Raw genomic sequence first — 16983 nt, forward strand, 5'->3', positions numbered from 1 at the left:
ATAATTTTATTACCAGCAACCATCCAGTATAATCTCTATTAAGAAGGAACTGGATATAGATAAAAGGGCTTGTTTGGTAAACGCAGCTAATGTGCCCCAAATGTACATATTGAGCACTGTCATTGTCTGATGCCATCTACTGCAAGTCTTGTAAATTTGACCCTCTAGGCTCCTGTCATGACCCCTTTTCAGCATTTAGCTATCATTCTCTTTCAAATAACAGCAGAGCACATTGCTTTTATGAAAACACACAAACACAACAGGAAATTTTCTAGATGCAGAGCCCATATAAAGAACAATGGCCCTTTTAACCTGTAGGACAGGAAGACTAAGTAGGAAACAGGAGGTAGACGCTGGAGTCATTGTACTGACACACCCTTGCTCTGTGTCTATGGTCTTCCCCCCCTCCCCTTAGGGATCTTCTACACAGCAGCCATTGTGGGTCCAGCAGCCGGTTACCTGCTGGGTGGTTACTTCCTCAACATGTACACTGAGATCCATCTAACGTGAGTCTGCTTTGGTTGGTACCATGGACAAGGATAACTGACTCAAAAAGAAATGAGATCAGTATAATAGAATAGAACTGAGTCGGGGCACTGCTATGGCTTACCTCACATAGGCCTGCAAGGGCCTGGGTTCTAGTCTACAGGGCAAGACTAGGGAGAGTGCCCCTTATCCTCTCACCTAGTTACCTTACTGTCATTTCCAATACATAAATAAAGGCTAAAATGGCCAAAATAATGATTTAGAAAACCACTGACTAGAATGCAATGCACTAAAACCAATTACAGATTACTAAACTGGGAATAAACAAAAGCTGACATGCAGAATGTGGAATAGAGTCAAATATTGTGATATGAAATAGACAATGGGAGAATGTAGAATAAAAATATACACAATAGAACAATACTGTCTCATTACAAGATGTTTTAGAGATCTGCCTCTTTAAAGGTCAAGTGGTTCATTCCTGCCTGTGCATATCTCTCATACAACTCCTCCAGCTAATGCACAAGTGCGCACTGCAGCAGTTGCACACCTTTATTGCAGATCCTCTACAGAGAAAATAAGAAACGTTTTACAGTTTGATAAGAGAGGCATCTCAGTTTCAACCATATATATTTAATTAGTGTTATATACTGGGAATGTTATATTTTAGCTGTTTGTATATATTAGAGCTATTTTGTTATATTTTGTAACTTTGTAATATATTGTATTATTTAATTTAGTTTAGTCAGGTACTATTCTTACTGTCTTGGAGCAACTGTGAGCACATAATTTATCGGGTATCAATACAATATTCTGATTCTGATTCTATAAATGTGTTTAATCATATGTGCGTGATGTTCCAGGCCTGAGATGACGCCAGAGAACCCTCACTGGGTTGGGGCTTGGTGGATTGGCTTTTTAGCAGGAGGAGCAGCCGCTCTGCTGGTGGCATTTCCCATCCTGGGCTACCCACGGCAACTACCAGGTGCCAGCAAAGGCCATGGCCAGTCTTCTTTATAACAGCGAGGGCATTAAAAAAAACACTGACTAATACATTAGGTGGTACTCTGGTATGTAAAATACCATATATTTTCGAAACAGCCTCACTCTTACTTTTCTGTGTCTTCCTGCAGGCTCTCAGGAGTATGTGACCATGCGTGTGTCTGAGGCCCACCAGCTTAAGGATGGAAGCCACACCACTGCCTCAGACCCTCAGTTTGGCAAATCAGTTAAAGACATGCCAAGGTAGAGAGCTTCAAGAAATAAATGCTTTCACGACCTCGTCTAGTTTCTATTTTAAATTGCATTTTATTACTTTGTACAGTTTGCTTCATTGTTTTGTTTTTTATCTTTTATGTTGAGCACATTGAGTTTATGTGTAATGAAAAATGCTGTATGAATAATTTCCATTGCCATTTTTCATGCTGATGAATCTGCTGCATGCATATTACTGGATCTCACTGCTGCATTTGATGCATTTAACCACAAGATCTCACTTGCCTCATCATCCGGAGTAATGTATTGGTATTTTTAGTACTACCCTGAGCTGTACGTTTCCATCACCATTGGTAACTATTCTTCTAACACTGCTTCACTGACCTGTGACATGCTTTACCTCTGGGTCCACTTCTGTATTACAGCTTCCCACTTTTACACTGATGACGCCCAAATATACTAACCACTTAAATAAATAACTGTTCACTATTACAAACCTCTACCAAGGCTAAAACCTCTGTCCTCACAGTGCTGTGATTAAGAAGCAGGATCCCGAAGGATATCTGTATCTTGATTAGTTTGTTTCACTTAGGAATGTACTGATCAGCACTAAGATTAATAATTTCTAAGCGACCCCTGGTACAGAAAAAAGAATATTGCAAATGCATCCATAACCTCTAGCTTAATCATCCTGATAAACAAACAAATCCCATTTGGGAATGGTGGTTCTAAATGGCTAAAAACTAATAACTAGACTGTTAAAAGGATTAATGTAAAATCTGTTTTGTTGCTGCAAAGAGCCTCCACTTTTTTTCAATGCAAACTATTGTTTGCATCTCCTTGTTTCTTTACATGAAAAGTGGCTAGTTGGCTTAACAAAAGAACCATGCGTTAGATAAATCAGAAACATATTGTTTTCTTTAGAGAATACAGATTAATTAGTTTTAGTTTTTAGTTTGTTACATGTAGCAATTATTACTTTTAATGAAGCCTGCAGTGCTTTCAACCTAAGCCCCATGTTGCTGTTCTGGGAGACAGACATCTCAAACCACATGTGGGCTCTCTTACCATTGGTACTGGTTTTACTGCTGTTTCTCATTGGCATTATGTAGCTCAGGTTTATCAGTGTGGCTTATGCAAGGATTAGTTCACCATGCAAATTCACCTCTAAAATGTCACAGAAAACCTTAATGTTAATAAGTTTACTGTCATCCTAAAGCAACGACAGGCAGCTATGAATGCAGAACAGCACAAATGAGTGACAGTATTGCTCCTTTCCATTTCACAACCATATATACTATGAGCTTACTGTGATCGCATCTATTACTCTGTCTCTGTGGAGATTACAGAGAGTTACATGATACGTTATGTAACTTGATTATATGTCTTTGGATTTACAGCAGTGTGTATCTGCTCTATATTAAGAACATCTTGCGATTAGAGCAGGGTGCATTAATGAAAAAGGAAGCTCAGGTTTGTTCAGTCACAGTGGCTTCACACATCGATGCCCCCTGACTCTCACCCTCTCTCTCTTACTGTGTATTTCCAGATCTGTGCTGCTTCTCCTAAAAAATCCCACCTTCCTGTTCCTGTGCTTGGCTGGGGCTACTGAGGCCACCCTCATTGCTGGCATGTCCACTTTTGGTCCAAAGTTCTTGGAATCACAGTTCAGTCTCAGTGCATCAGAGGCTGCCACATGGTTTGGTGAGTGAAAAGTAAAGAGGCCCATCACATGGGCAACTTTCGCTATGCATTTAACTCATTTTATTACTTTATTTATTGAACCTTAGAAAATCTTCACAACAGCTTGTGAAATAACACTGATCTAAAAGAGAGGATCTATTTTTTTGTGAAAATTTGAAATTTTAGGTGCTTTTGTTCAATCATAGACCGTTCCCTTAGTGCCTCCTATGCTGGTGATTTCTTACTAGCAGTTTATACATAAACTGCTAGTAAGAGAGGATACTAGATAATCATAGTCTAGAAGGTCAACAAATGCAGCACAACCTCTACATGAATACAAAATGAATACAAAAAAATCCAAAATATCATATAGGTCAGATAGTAGTTTATGCTAGTAACAATGTTAAAGAGAAACAAGGAACAATACTGTTCTACTGAATGTAATATGCTAGGCTAAAGAGCAATTTGACAATAAAGGGAAAACTACTGTCACCTGCTGTAGAATGATAGAATGATATCATGGAGGGATCGTTTGGTTTTGGCGATCAAATCCAATCTTACCTTTGGGAAATGTTAGCTAACATTAGCACCTCTGCTGAAACTATAACTGCAAGTTTCTCACGAAGTAAAATACTGAATTTAGTAAACAAGGTCAGCTATTAATTCTAGATTTAATCTCATAATTTAATAAGCCATTTGTAATTACTTTGAGTATCTTTCTTGGCAAACTCATATCTGAATATAAAAGCTGCATATTTTTCATTCTACTTTTAAATTACTGCAGAATGTGATTCAGAATATTAATCACGTAATATAAAATGGTATGATACTCACGGTGTATGATTCACAGGTCAAAATGTAGAACACTTACTGTCTATAGTACAGGGCAGTTAGCCAACTAGTTATTAATTACCTAGTAAACCTGTGTCAGCATTGGTAGCTTTCCAACATTCAAGTCAACTGTATTGTCAGGGTTTAAAGTAGGTCAGAATGATCCAGAAGGGCGTTCCAGCATCCAAACAGCCTAACAAATGTCACCAAACACATCAATAGTTTTTGTGTAGTTTGTCACATAATGTGTCTTGGAGATAACTGTATAGTTGTTGTATCTCCCAGGTAGAAAAAAAACAATTCTGAAAGGTCGTACAAACCAAATTGATGTATATGATTTTGTGTTATTCAAAGGTGCATGAAAATACCAGACAAACTAATTACTGCCAAAGTTTACAGTGATGCACTGTGGTGGACTGGTTGCATCTAGGGCACAGGTGTCGAACTCCAGGCCTCGAGGGCCAGTGTCCTGCAGGTTTTAGATGTGTCCTTGATCCAACACAGCTGATTTAAATGGCTAAATTACTTCCTCAACATGTGTTGAAGTTCTCCAGAAGCCTGGTAATGAACTAATCATGTGATTCAGGTGTGTTGACCCAGGGTGATATCTGAAACCTGCAGGACACCGGCCCTCGAGGCCTGGAGTTCGACACCCCTGATCTAGGGTGTTGTCGCTGGCTGACATCAAGGTTAGAAGACATCAATTGATGATGCTGATTTGATTCACTTACCATTTCTCCCTTTTTGTAATATCTGGAAATCGGCCACAAAGCTAGTGAAAGATCTCTTTAGATCTAGTTGAATTCAGTTGACTAAATCCACGTAGACCCCTGACTATGGAAATTGCAGCACAGGTCAGCTGATCACAGTCTGCACACCCTTTTGTCAGTGCCACCGTTTCACTATTTTGCTGCTATCCTCAGTCACAAATCCACCCTGATACTCATCTCCACCTACTCCACGCTGCTTGCTCTTTCCTTTTCACTTCTCTTTTCCACTGTTTGTTGCTTTGGTTGGTTGACCACAGACATTTAAATGAATCTGTTTACTGCTGCTTACTGCTATTCATTGATCATCATCAGCATTACTGCAGTTTTGCACATCACCTGCTCTGCACATTGTTCCTGAAAACTGGTACTCGCACACTTCTTCTTCACTTTTCTGGCATCCTGTCACTCTCCAGTATTGCGTTAAACAATCTAATAAAAAAGTCCACTGCTTTCTCTCCTTCATATCTGCATACCTCCACAGGCTGCCTTTCCACTCAACCTCTTCATAGCTGCCCTCACTACCTCTTTACTAATCCCGGGCTGTCAATGCTTATCATCAATCAGTTTTCCTCCACAACGAGCAGCACAACATGATCACATTTCTCCCTGATACCCCCAAAAAACTACAGATGACATAAATATTACATGGTTCATGGTTTGGGATCATTTTATGCCTCTTTAAGTCTGGAGGTCTTGCTCCTCTTTTGGACAGATGGGACTCTTTCATATATCAACAACATTGATCCGTTATGCTTTTATTCTTTTTCTCTCAGGATATATGGTGGTACCAGCAGGAGGTGGGGGCACCTTCTTGGGTGGCTACATTGTAAAGAAGTTGAACCTGCGGTGTCGAGGTATCATCCGCTTCTGCATGATGTGTGCCATGGTCAGTCTGCTCGCCATCTTCATCTTTGTCATCCACTGCCCCAATGTGCCCATGGCTGGTGTCACAGTGCCTTACCAGTCTGGTCTGAAGACTAAACAGCAACTGGACCTGTACAAAAATGTGTATGACAGCCCAAGTAAACTGTACCTCAGAAACAGGTAAGCTGTGTATAGAACTCGTTATTTTAGTTATGATTTCTTTAAGTTAAATTGGTTCTGACTGTTGTTAGTTTTATTCTACAAGAGGTTAATGTACCTGTCTGTCAGATCTGACCAGGTAAGTTTTACATTCAGCTCACAGTCTCTGTGCTAGGTAATGTTTTCTCTGAAGTTCCTCCCTCGTGGTTCCTCTTTACTGCTGTCATGTGAACACAAGCCAGAAAATACCAAATTAATTATATCTGGCCAGAAATTACTTTGGACTTTAAGTCACACTTGAAGTATTGGTGCACTGTGGTAAATTGTGTTCACTGTCATGTTATAGCTTCAAATGAGCAGAAAAGTTTTATATCAGTGTAAATGTAAACAGGGACTTTGTTTGTGTTGAGCTGCAGTGCAGTGGAATAAGCCAGCTACCCTTTAGATTTAAGAAGGAAACAAAAATTGCTACCTTAAAATAAAAGGCTGTTATATAGTATTACTGCTTTTAATAAATATTAAATTATTAAATATTAACAAAAGCATTTAATATAATATTAAATGTTACGATAAATCCATAAAACTTCCCCCTCCCACCCCTAACCAGTCATGGCAGATGGTTCCCCCTCCTTGAGCCTGTTTCTGCTGGAGGTTTCTTCCTGTTAAAAGGGAGATTTTCCCTTCCTGCTTAATGGAGTGCTTGCTCCTAGGGCGTCATCTGATGGGGTTTCCTCTCTTTTTTTGCAGGGATTCACCTTCCTTGAGGCAACTGTTGCTATGATTTGCAACTATATAAATAAAATTGAATTGAAATTGAATTAAATATAAATCCAATCATATTTCATTTGGATATCTTTTACCACAATGTTTCTCAGTGCCACACCATCCAGCCATATCTGAGATTATTTTAGATGTTCTTGCACTTGCTGCCTACTCACCCAGTGAATATAAGTATTGCTTTAGTTCCAGGAAAGTAAGATACCTTTGCAAAGCATTGGGATATTGTCCACAGACATTCTGATAGGCCTTTTTAAAAAAATCCAAGTCCAACCATTATAATCACTGATCTGAATGAGAAGGATGTCAGGCAGATACATTAGAATGATTATCTTCTTTGTCCCTTGATTGCCAAGACTTAGGAGAACAGTTTAATCAAAAGTAAAATTACATTTTCTGATTGCAAAGTGTTCTTAGGTTCAGGTTAACTCCAATGATGACTCTGAACTTATAGGGTTAATTAGATTGGGGATTTGTGCTTTACCACTTAGGATGTATTGTACTCTGCAGATGGACACAAGGCCAAGACTAATGTACCCTGGGCATGTGTGCGGCTTCAGTACATGCAGAAACACTAGTTGTAGTTAACAGTTTCTTTTTACTTAATCTCCACACACCCATTTATCAATGGGCACATTGCTCCTGTAAGCGAGCTTTCTTCTCACTGGCCTTGACAGAATGTTTGATCAGCAGATTGGAAGTCTTCTGTGCTTGCAGACAGAGCTGTTTATATGACATTTATCCTCTTACATAGAACAAAAAGTAGAACAACAATCTGAAACCAAGAGTTTAGAAAACGTTTAGACTTTGTGGCTTTCTCTTTTGGCTCCGTGTAAGGAAAAACTTTGCAATTTAACTTGCTTTGTTTATTGTGAGCATCAATCACTGGAACAGTAATCAGTGGTTCATTCTAATACTGAGCTCTAGTGATGTATCCTCATCAGTTCTATCACGCTCTCCCCTCATTTGTTTCCTCTCATTTCTGTCCTTCTTTCTCTCCCTCCTAACTGCAGCTCTTCCTTAGATGTGGGCTGTAATGCAGGCTGTAGTTGTGTCAGAGAGCTCTACAACCCAGTGTGTGGGGCAGACGGTGTGATGTATTACTCCCCTTGCCATGCTGGCTGCACCTCCATTAACCACACCCAACTCTCAACGGGCAAACAGGTATCGCTCACACTTTGCTCACAGGGGAAATTACACCATATTTTTTAGACAGATTGGGAAATAGCAGAAAGCCTGAGCTTTTACAGGGGATGGCTTTGTGATACACATGTGTCTGATAAGCTAAAATCTTTTCTTTTGCAGAAATGATGCAATCTGACTGTTTTGAAATATTGAGTTATTTTACAATTATTTCAAACTCAGGAGCAGAAAAATGCACAATCCTCTGTGGCTCACTTTCATTGATACATTTTAGAATAAAAGCTGAATTTTGCAGCAGAGCCACTTACTGCAGTGCAAAAAGTGCATTTTATTGACAGAGATGCAAAAAAAATATTGCAAATATGAAATTATGTACAATGTTTAGGATTATATCATATCTTCGAAGAGACTTAAAAGAGAATAACTGCATACTGATTACATGGATAGATACAAGATTTTATATACTTCATAATATATTTATAAATGATTATTCTGATTTTTATGATAAAAATTCTCTGCTGTTTAGTCAAATCCACTGGTGTCCCAGAGATGTGCACAAGATGCTCTTTAGTGTTCCTGTGATGCAACAGTTAAAAGGGTTCCAACTTGTTATATTTTTACTCAAACCACAATCTTTCTCTGAACTAATCAAAGTAACTTTGGTGCCTAAGCCTAACCAATATCCACCTGCCTACAAAAAGAACCTTAACATTATACTTTACCTAACCTTGGTTTGTGTGCTATCAGCAGTCAGATAGGTGTTTGAATGATAGAGTAAATATAAGGTTTTATTTACCTAAAGTAATACATCAGAAGATATCCCAAAAAGAAAGAGAAGACAGGCCGGGTGTTGATAGAAGCAAAGATTGTCCAGTTCCTACCAGGGACCTACAAGACAACATAGAGGGGACACACAAAGGGAAACAATGTCACAATGTGCTCTTTAAGAGTCAGTTCCAACCTTAAAATAACAATACAGATAAAGTTAACGAAAACTACAAAATCACACCTGAGCAATGCATGTGACCAGTTTCTCCATACAGGGTGTGTCTTAAAGCCATCATCACCTACAAAGGCTTATGTATGAAGTATTAAATACATAGTAGTAAGCATGTTCATGGACTGTGTCCATTCTCATTATTACACACATATATTAATTTATGGACATCTATATGGTTTGATTTCTTGCATGTGTAATTTGGTTGGGTTGTTATCAACATTTGGGGAGAATTTCATGTCAATATTATGTTTAGAAATTAACTTAGAAAACTGGCAACGTGTTCAATAACTATATAGCCCACTGTATGTAGAGACTGAAGTGTGTTTCAGTAGTTATACATTATACATTTATATCTGGCTTATGTTTTCGCCTCTAGGTGTACTCTGGATGTAGCTGTGTGGTGGGTAATGTGTCATGGGATGAGGAAGGCTTCGCTCTGGCAGGGAAGTGTGGCAGCTCTTGCCATCACATGCCAGCCTTCCTCTCCTTGCTTTTCATCATTATCAGCTTCACCTTCCTTTGTAGCATCCCAGCACTCACTGCCACACTCAGGTAGGTGGCCACACTTAAACCTCTGAATGTACTAAATATGTATCACACTCTGTTTCATTTATTAATGTCATTCATTTGAGCTCTAAGCTTCAAAGTATTTCTTAAACTGTCTATCTTTAACAAAATTCTAGTATAATTTGAATTGGTGAATAAAATAAACAATACATTTTTAATAATACATTTAAGCACCTTGAGACACTCTATAAATAAAATTGATAATTAATAAATTATTGTATTATTTGTTTAGTTCAGTGTGCTACTGTTATTATTCTCTCTAAGCAACTCTAACCACATAATTTCCTTAGCGATTAATAAAGTATTCTGTTTCTGATTCTAATATGTCTGGCTAACCCTGCCCTCCATAGGTGTGTACCTGACAGTCAGAGATCCTTTGGACTTGGTATCCAGTGGATTGTAGTGCGCACACTTGGTAGGCCAAGTGCATTCTTTATTTAGATTAACTTTTACACAGATGCCCATGCAAAATCAAAATGCTTTATGTTCTGCCATTTTGTCTCTTTTTTCTTCTCGCAGGTGGTATTCCAGGACCCATAGCCTTTGGCTCAGTGATTGACCTATCCTGCTTAATGTGGCAGGATAAGTGTGGCGAGCAGGGATCCTGCTACCTTTATCACAATTCAGCCATGAGCCAGTACACGCTAGTAGCTGGAATCCTCTATAAGGTATTAATGATTCATAGGCGAACAGGTTGTTTGACGGATTTTTTTCACTCCCAAATGTCTTTTAACCGTTTATCTTTTTATAGTGTTTTTTTTTTTAAATGAAATATAAAACCAGATAGGGTTACTAAATATTTTCCAAGATAACCAAGTAGCTAAGTTTAAAACAAACATACTTTGCATGCAATACTATTCATAACAGTTTCTATTTTTCAATCAATCAAAATCACTAACAGGATATTAATAGGTATTGGCCTTGACAAGTTCAAATACATTGTAAGCAACACTTACTGCGTGATTTAATAAGTGAATCTATGTATATGTATTCCACCCAATTCCTGTTTTTTAAAGTCTTTAAATATGTATGCTGCAGAATCATCCTCTTAAATAAAGAAAAAGAACAGTTTAAAGAAATCATTAAAAGGCCACATTTTCCTTGACATTCATAGCCATGAGTGTATATAAACCTCTGACTATACCAACATTAGCATTTCAGTGTTCTCAGTTTTGTTTTTGTTTGTTTTTTAGTTTAATTAATATTCTTAATTTTTTGCTTTGTCCACTCATTTTATTGGCACAGAGGAGGCATAGCAGACAATTCTTTAGTGATTAGTGTAATATTTTGTTAAACGTCTTCAATTAAAATGATATCACTTTACTATGCTATAGCAAATTTTTTGACATTCCAGTGACCGACTGTATGTCAGTAACTTTGAATTAGTTGTGCAAATTTGTCATATTTTGATCTCTTTCACATCTTTATTCCTCCTCTGTTTCAGGTTTTGGGGACCATCTTTTTCCTGGTAGCCAGTATCCTGTACCAGCCTCCCCCAGAGTCACCACAAAGCAGCTGCGAGAACACCGACCATAGCATGGAACACTTGAGCGACCTTCCTGTCAAAGATCTCCCTGAGGACGGCGTTATTGTCAACCTGCATGCCAGGCTATGATGGCAGGGATCATCTTGTGTATGTGTATGTAACAAACACCCCCAGAATGCCTTCATGCACACACAAAAAACACCTTGACTTACAATGGCACGTGATGACGTCTAACATGCTGCTATCTTGACAGAAAACCCTGCTATGAACGCGTGGGTGTGAGTGTTTCGTAGCAGGGCCAAGCCACACAGGTTTTTATGTAGTTTTTTATGTACTAAAATTCTACAGATCTCTATAATCAGTTCAATTGACTCCATACAGTGTGAGGTTCATGACATTTGTGTTTCATAATTCAATAATCCTCAAGAACCAATGAAACACCTCAGACCTTTGTGGTATACAAAGCGTTTACAGTATGAACAAAAAAAAAGCATTTATACCGGTCGGTTATTTTCCACATTACTGGAACAAAATTACATATTTTGTTTTTTTTCCTACAGACAAAGCAATGGCATGTTATACTCTACGAGATCCCACAGCCAGTATTAATAAAACCAAATTAACTTCATATTGCTTGAGTCATTTAAAGCCAAAAGTCGTAAAAGGCTCATACCTACACTCACTTTTTAGACATTCAAAAGGGAAATATTGCCTTATTTTTCTCATCAATCTTCACTCAGTATCCCACATTAACAAATGCACAACACATTTTTGATGTTTTGAAATGTAAGACTATTTAGAACCTTAATTCTTTACTTCAATGAACTTCTTAAAGATTAAATACAGCCTCCAGTCTTCTTAGGTAAATCTCTTCTGGTTTTGGATACTTGGATTTGGACAGTTATTGGTAAATCACTTTAAGATATGTCACAGCAGATAGAAAGATCTGTGCAATGCTATCACCACAGTTATCCACAGGTCTTGTCCTGAAGGGATTCCAGCATTGTGGTCTGCCATGTCAGTAACTAACCTTAGCTTCATGACTTTACTGAAATTACTCTATGCTTGATTTTTTTTCCCTTCACTCCATTAGCTACACAATAAACAGTAGAGTAATAAAATGCTGCTTCAGTGGGCGTGTCCTCAGAGATGCTTGATCATCCTCCATCCTCACTTACAGTGATTATAGTCACCTTGCTGTCCAAGGTACTTTCTGTTTACTTTCTCAGTTTGAGTTTTGGTTGTTTTAAACTTGTTTCTATTCACGGGAATTAAGGCTGCTGTGGTCACATTCACGTTCAGAGTGCTAAAAACAGTTTTATGCCCTTGTCACCAGAGAGTTACATACACTGACGCAGAGCTCTTTTTCTCTCTTTCTAAAATCTATCAGGCAAAATCAGTTTACTGCAGGCAGACTGGAGGCAGTTTATTTACTCTTAGCTACAACTTAAGAGCAAATAAAGGAAACAAGATAATCACAGTTTGAAGGGCCATAGCAACAACCCAAATGCCCTTTCTAAGTGATATATTCTAATTACTGGTGGTAAATTCTAAAACAACATTAGGTCTGTGTAGGTTACTGAGGGTAACCTGATGATTAATGCCACTTAAATGTTCAGATTTATTTCAAAACACAATAAAATGTCTAAGAAGCTGAAGGTGCAGTATACTATCAGGATATTATATATATTAATATAACCACACCAGTATAGCAGCACAAATGTATTTTCCATTAGAAAAGCACATGCATATCTATATAGTTACTTGGACGTGCATAAAGAAGACTTGCACCACTTATGGTCTTATAATAAAGATTAGTTTGAAATAAAACAAGAAAGACAAAACTATGATGTATTTCAGATGAAATAGAGAGTTCTGTATAGAGATTATTGCTCTGTTTGCCAATTAATTAATATTTTCTTTAATGCTTCTTGCCCATGGAAATTGCTTGGCTGCCCATTTAAAACAAATGAAAATGTGTGTTAACGGCAGCATTTAAAATTTGTAACCTATTCAGATATGATGAACTTTGCCACAAGAATTTGTGCCATGACCAACAGACCTTTTTCACAAAAACCTGTTGACTTGTCTAGGCACAAAAAGCACAATTGATCATCCCTGTAAAACATGAAAGCTAGAAACCTAAAGCAAAAGCACTTATTAGTTATTAAAATCCTTTGTTTTTACCAGCACATGGGGTCGCTGTAGCTCAGGAGGTAGAGCAGGTCATCTACTGACTGGAGGGTTGGTGGTTCACTCCCCGGCTGCCCCAGTCTGCATGTCGAATATCCTTGGGCAAGTTGCTAAATCCTAAATTGTATGAATGTGGAGCTGAATGTTAGCTAGAAAGCACTTAAAAACGTAGCATGTTGTATAAAGCTCGTTGAGTCCTCTGGAAGAGCAGAAAAGCGCAATATAAGAATCAGTCCATTTACCATTCAATTTGCAATGCACCTCTACAACCAGAAGGTGGCGTTAGTGGATTAGAACTAGTGATGTTTCAGTCGCGAAAGAAACGGCTCTTAGAGCCGGATCATTTGATCCTTATCACTAGCCATAAGTTTTTTTTTCTTTCTCTCACCCTCTCTCTCGCACTTTTTTCCCACTTCATTCCGCACGGGAGCCTTGTGCTTTGTGCTGGGAAGAGGGGGGAGGGGCGGTAGTTACACTCGCACAGGAACAGAGTAGGAGGGAGAGAGAGAGAAAGAGACAACAACGTCACATTAGAAAGGTGTAGTAATCATCCACAACTATTTTCAGTTGTAGATGATAAAGGATTCAGAAAGTTTATTCATGCAGACCCATATGACAGAGAATGTGCATCTTCTTTTTTTTCATATTTTAATTTGTATTTAATTGTGTTGTGGTTTGCAGTGTTTTGTGTTGTTTCACTTTAAATTTGTTTAAAAGGAAAAAGCTGAAAATTTAAATAGTTAAAAGTTGAAATGTGAATAGTTGTTTTTTGTATTATATGATTTATTTGTTACATTTTATGTGGAGTGAATAAATAAAAGCAAAATCTCCAGTGTTAAATTAACACTAGAGAGTGTCTATATGGGTCCACACCTCTGAGTGTTAAATACAACACTGAAAAGTGTTAAATTAACACTTTTGACAGTGTTATATGTTTAAAAGTAACCTAGTCAGTTTTGAAGATTAACAATGGCTAACACTGAGCAGTGCTGGTTTGCTAACACTGGAATATTTCTAACATTTTGAGTTATTTTCCAGTGTTAGAAAATCAGCACTGCTCAGTGTTAGCCATTGTTAATCTTCAAAACTGACTAGGTTACTTTTAAACATATAACACTGTCAAAAGTGTTAATTTAACACTCAACAGTGTTGTATTTAACACTCAGAGGAGTGGACCCATATAGACACTCTCTAGTGTTAATTTAACACTGGAGATTTTGCTGTGTATATTTACGGTGGCACCTAGAGACAAAGCATGTACAAACTCCAAAACACGTAAAAACTCCAAAAAACGTACAAAACACAACAGAAGTGCTCCAGGATGCTAGGCGCGGTTCGGAGCCGAAAAGAGCTGGAAATCCCATCACTACTTAGAAACTCTGTCAAAATGTTCTAAAACATCAATGTGGACCAGGGCAAACACAAGGTAAAGTTAGCATGGTGCAAGTCTACTACAACTATGCACAATCATGTGAAAGAAGATTGGGGTTGGCAGTTGTCAACGAATCGTCAAAAGGAGACCAGTAAATATGAAGTTCTATTTTTGATGTAAATGCCCATCCCTGCTAATAAATAAAAGTTAAAGTTAAATTTAAGTTAAATTAATGTTTAAAGCATAAAAGTCATAAAAGTCATTATTGTGATCATATCAAGATCCAGGCAGAAAAGAACCCTTTTCCTCACAGAGTTCTAGTCTTATTTTTGCAACCACACGAGTCACCCCCTGGTGGTAATTAAAAATAATGCAGCTACATCCACATTGGATGTACTTTTTTGACCAGTAAACTACATTAATCGTTAATATATAGTTTGTGGATCAAACTATGCTTACAATACTGACTTCTAATACCATATAGACATTTAGAAATCAAAGCATCTAAACTCAAAGCCAAATGTTCCATTACAAAAGTTCTGCAGATTTACCTGATTGAAGTGACTTTGGCACCATAATTTTTTAAGTTATTTAATTAAAAAAAGAATGTTTAATTCTTAAATAAACACTGAAATAAATATACACAATGCTATTTTTTTTAAATTCTTTAAATTACTTATCAAGTAAAAACAAGTCAGCTAAACAATAGCAGCTGGTTATAAGCTAACCTTATGCTCGCTAATGTTAGGCTCAAATGTCTTAAAAATCACACTTTCCATCTGATCAGCAGTTTAATTACAATTTCCTGCAATCTACTGACATCTAGTGGTGATATTTTGCACACTGTACCTTTATGTAGATGTAGAAACTCACTGATTGAGGAACTAGAACCACCCTTGCTCTGTGGAGACTCTTTACTCCCACATTTGGCTGTTTTAGATGCTGGTGTGACAGAGCCTTTTACAGAGTAAGTTGAACACTGGGATGTTGAGGGTGATGCTCAATTAGCACAACATGCAATATTTTTAAAAATGTCCCTGATTTGAATCTAATGATCACAATACTGTCTGTAAATGTGCCAAAGCAGCTTTGCATAAAAACTCTTGTATTTAATTTTTATTCACTGACATTAAATTCATTATTTATTTATAATATGTCAGCACTCATATTTTTATTTTTGCATTAATTTTGAAATGAATAACAAGAATGCTGCCCTTTCTACACAAACAAACTCTCCTCCTGTCTGTGTCTTTTCTCTGATAGCATTGTTGTTATGTACTCTGCTGATGTTGAGGAGTGTGGCTGTCATGTAAATGTATATATGCAATCCTGCTTGTTGTGCTCTTTAATCAGTTCTCAATCTTTGACAACTTTATAAATTCATATTGTCTTTTTTTTTCTTTTGGTACTGTTTTTTTTTTTCTCTTTCTTTTATAATGATCTTTTTATGGACTGATTCATAGATGTCATTTTTCTTCTAATTACAAAAGCTGAACAGCTGATTATTTTATGTCTCAAGTATTTTGTGTGTGTGTGAGAGAGATTCAATGTTGGTCAATTAAATGTTATTTATTTAGTGCCAAATCACATTAACAGTCACATCATCTTTATACTGTGAGGTAAAAACTCTACAATAACACACATCAATTAAGGTTTGGAAACAGTATCACCACTAGTTTTAATTCAATTAAATTTTCTTTATATAGTGTCAAATCACAACAACAGTTGCCTCAAGGTGCTTTATATTGTAAGGTAGATCGTACAATAATACATACAGAGAAAAACCCAACAATGATATGACCCCCTGTGACCAAGCACTTTGGCAAAAGTGGGAAGGAAAAACTCCCCTTTAACAGGAAGAAACCTCTGGCAGAACCAGGCTCAGCGAAGGGCGGCCATCTGCTGCGAATGCTTGGGGAGAGAGAATACTGATAAAAATAACTCATAGAATTAAAAAAGGTGCCACAGCACAAGTTTTGATTGCTTAAAAAGCACATTTGGCTTGTTCTTTTTAGGTTAGTTTAGTTTAGGTTTGTGGAAGGAAGGTCTGATGCTTTCTATCATTCGAGTCCTAAAACATCCAGAGGTGTGTTTTGGTTCACTTGCCTGCAGAAGAACAAACAATAGTTACATAAATCTATGTAGCATGACATATCAATGCAGGGTGTTGTGATAACCAGCTTGAATAAAGTCAGTATAAATCATAAACTGTATCCCCATCACAAGGTTCCTCTGTGCATTACAGTGAGAACACCACACACAGAGAACCATCTGCTCATTTACTCCATGTGTCACAAAGACAGAGCAGAGCAAAGTGTGAATTTCCAATGGTCTGCCTGCTTATTTTTCTGTCTCAGTAGTCTTTTCTTCACAGCAGTTGTACTTTTAAATTGGAAAAAAATAGATAAATACTACTTTTTCATAAGACAACTGGTTG

General features: G+C 37.4%; 1 protein-coding gene across 3 annotated transcripts in view; it reads left to right on the top strand.

Annotated features, from left to right (window-relative positions):
* Nucleotides 1-13586, top strand: part of slco4a1 (solute carrier organic anion transporter family, member 4A1) — a 29997-nt gene extending 16411 nt beyond the window's left edge. For all 3 annotated transcript variants that reach the window (XM_026154544.1, XM_026154545.1, XM_026154543.1), the window contains exons 3-12: nucleotides 416-506; nucleotides 1350-1471; nucleotides 1620-1731; nucleotides 3251-3405; nucleotides 5759-6029; nucleotides 7799-7949; nucleotides 9305-9480; nucleotides 9846-9910; nucleotides 10015-10163; nucleotides 10940-13586. In XM_026154544.1, coding sequence (XP_026010329.1) covers nucleotides 416-506; nucleotides 1350-1471; nucleotides 1620-1731; nucleotides 3251-3405; nucleotides 5759-6029; nucleotides 7799-7949; nucleotides 9305-9480; nucleotides 9846-9910; nucleotides 10015-10163; nucleotides 10940-11110 — 1463 coding nt within the window. In that variant the 3' untranslated portion in view covers nucleotides 11111-13586. The remainder of the gene's footprint in view (nucleotides 1-415; nucleotides 507-1349; nucleotides 1472-1619; nucleotides 1732-3250; nucleotides 3406-5758; nucleotides 6030-7798; nucleotides 7950-9304; nucleotides 9481-9845; nucleotides 9911-10014; nucleotides 10164-10939) is intronic.
* The last annotated feature ends 3397 nt before the right edge of the window (nucleotides 13587-16983 follow it).

Source organism: Astatotilapia calliptera, chromosome 20 (assembly GCF_900246225.1).
Source record: "Astatotilapia calliptera chromosome 20, fAstCal1.2, whole genome shotgun sequence".
In the NCBI taxonomy this organism is placed as follows: domain Eukaryota; kingdom Metazoa; phylum Chordata; class Actinopteri; order Cichliformes; family Cichlidae; genus Astatotilapia; species Astatotilapia calliptera.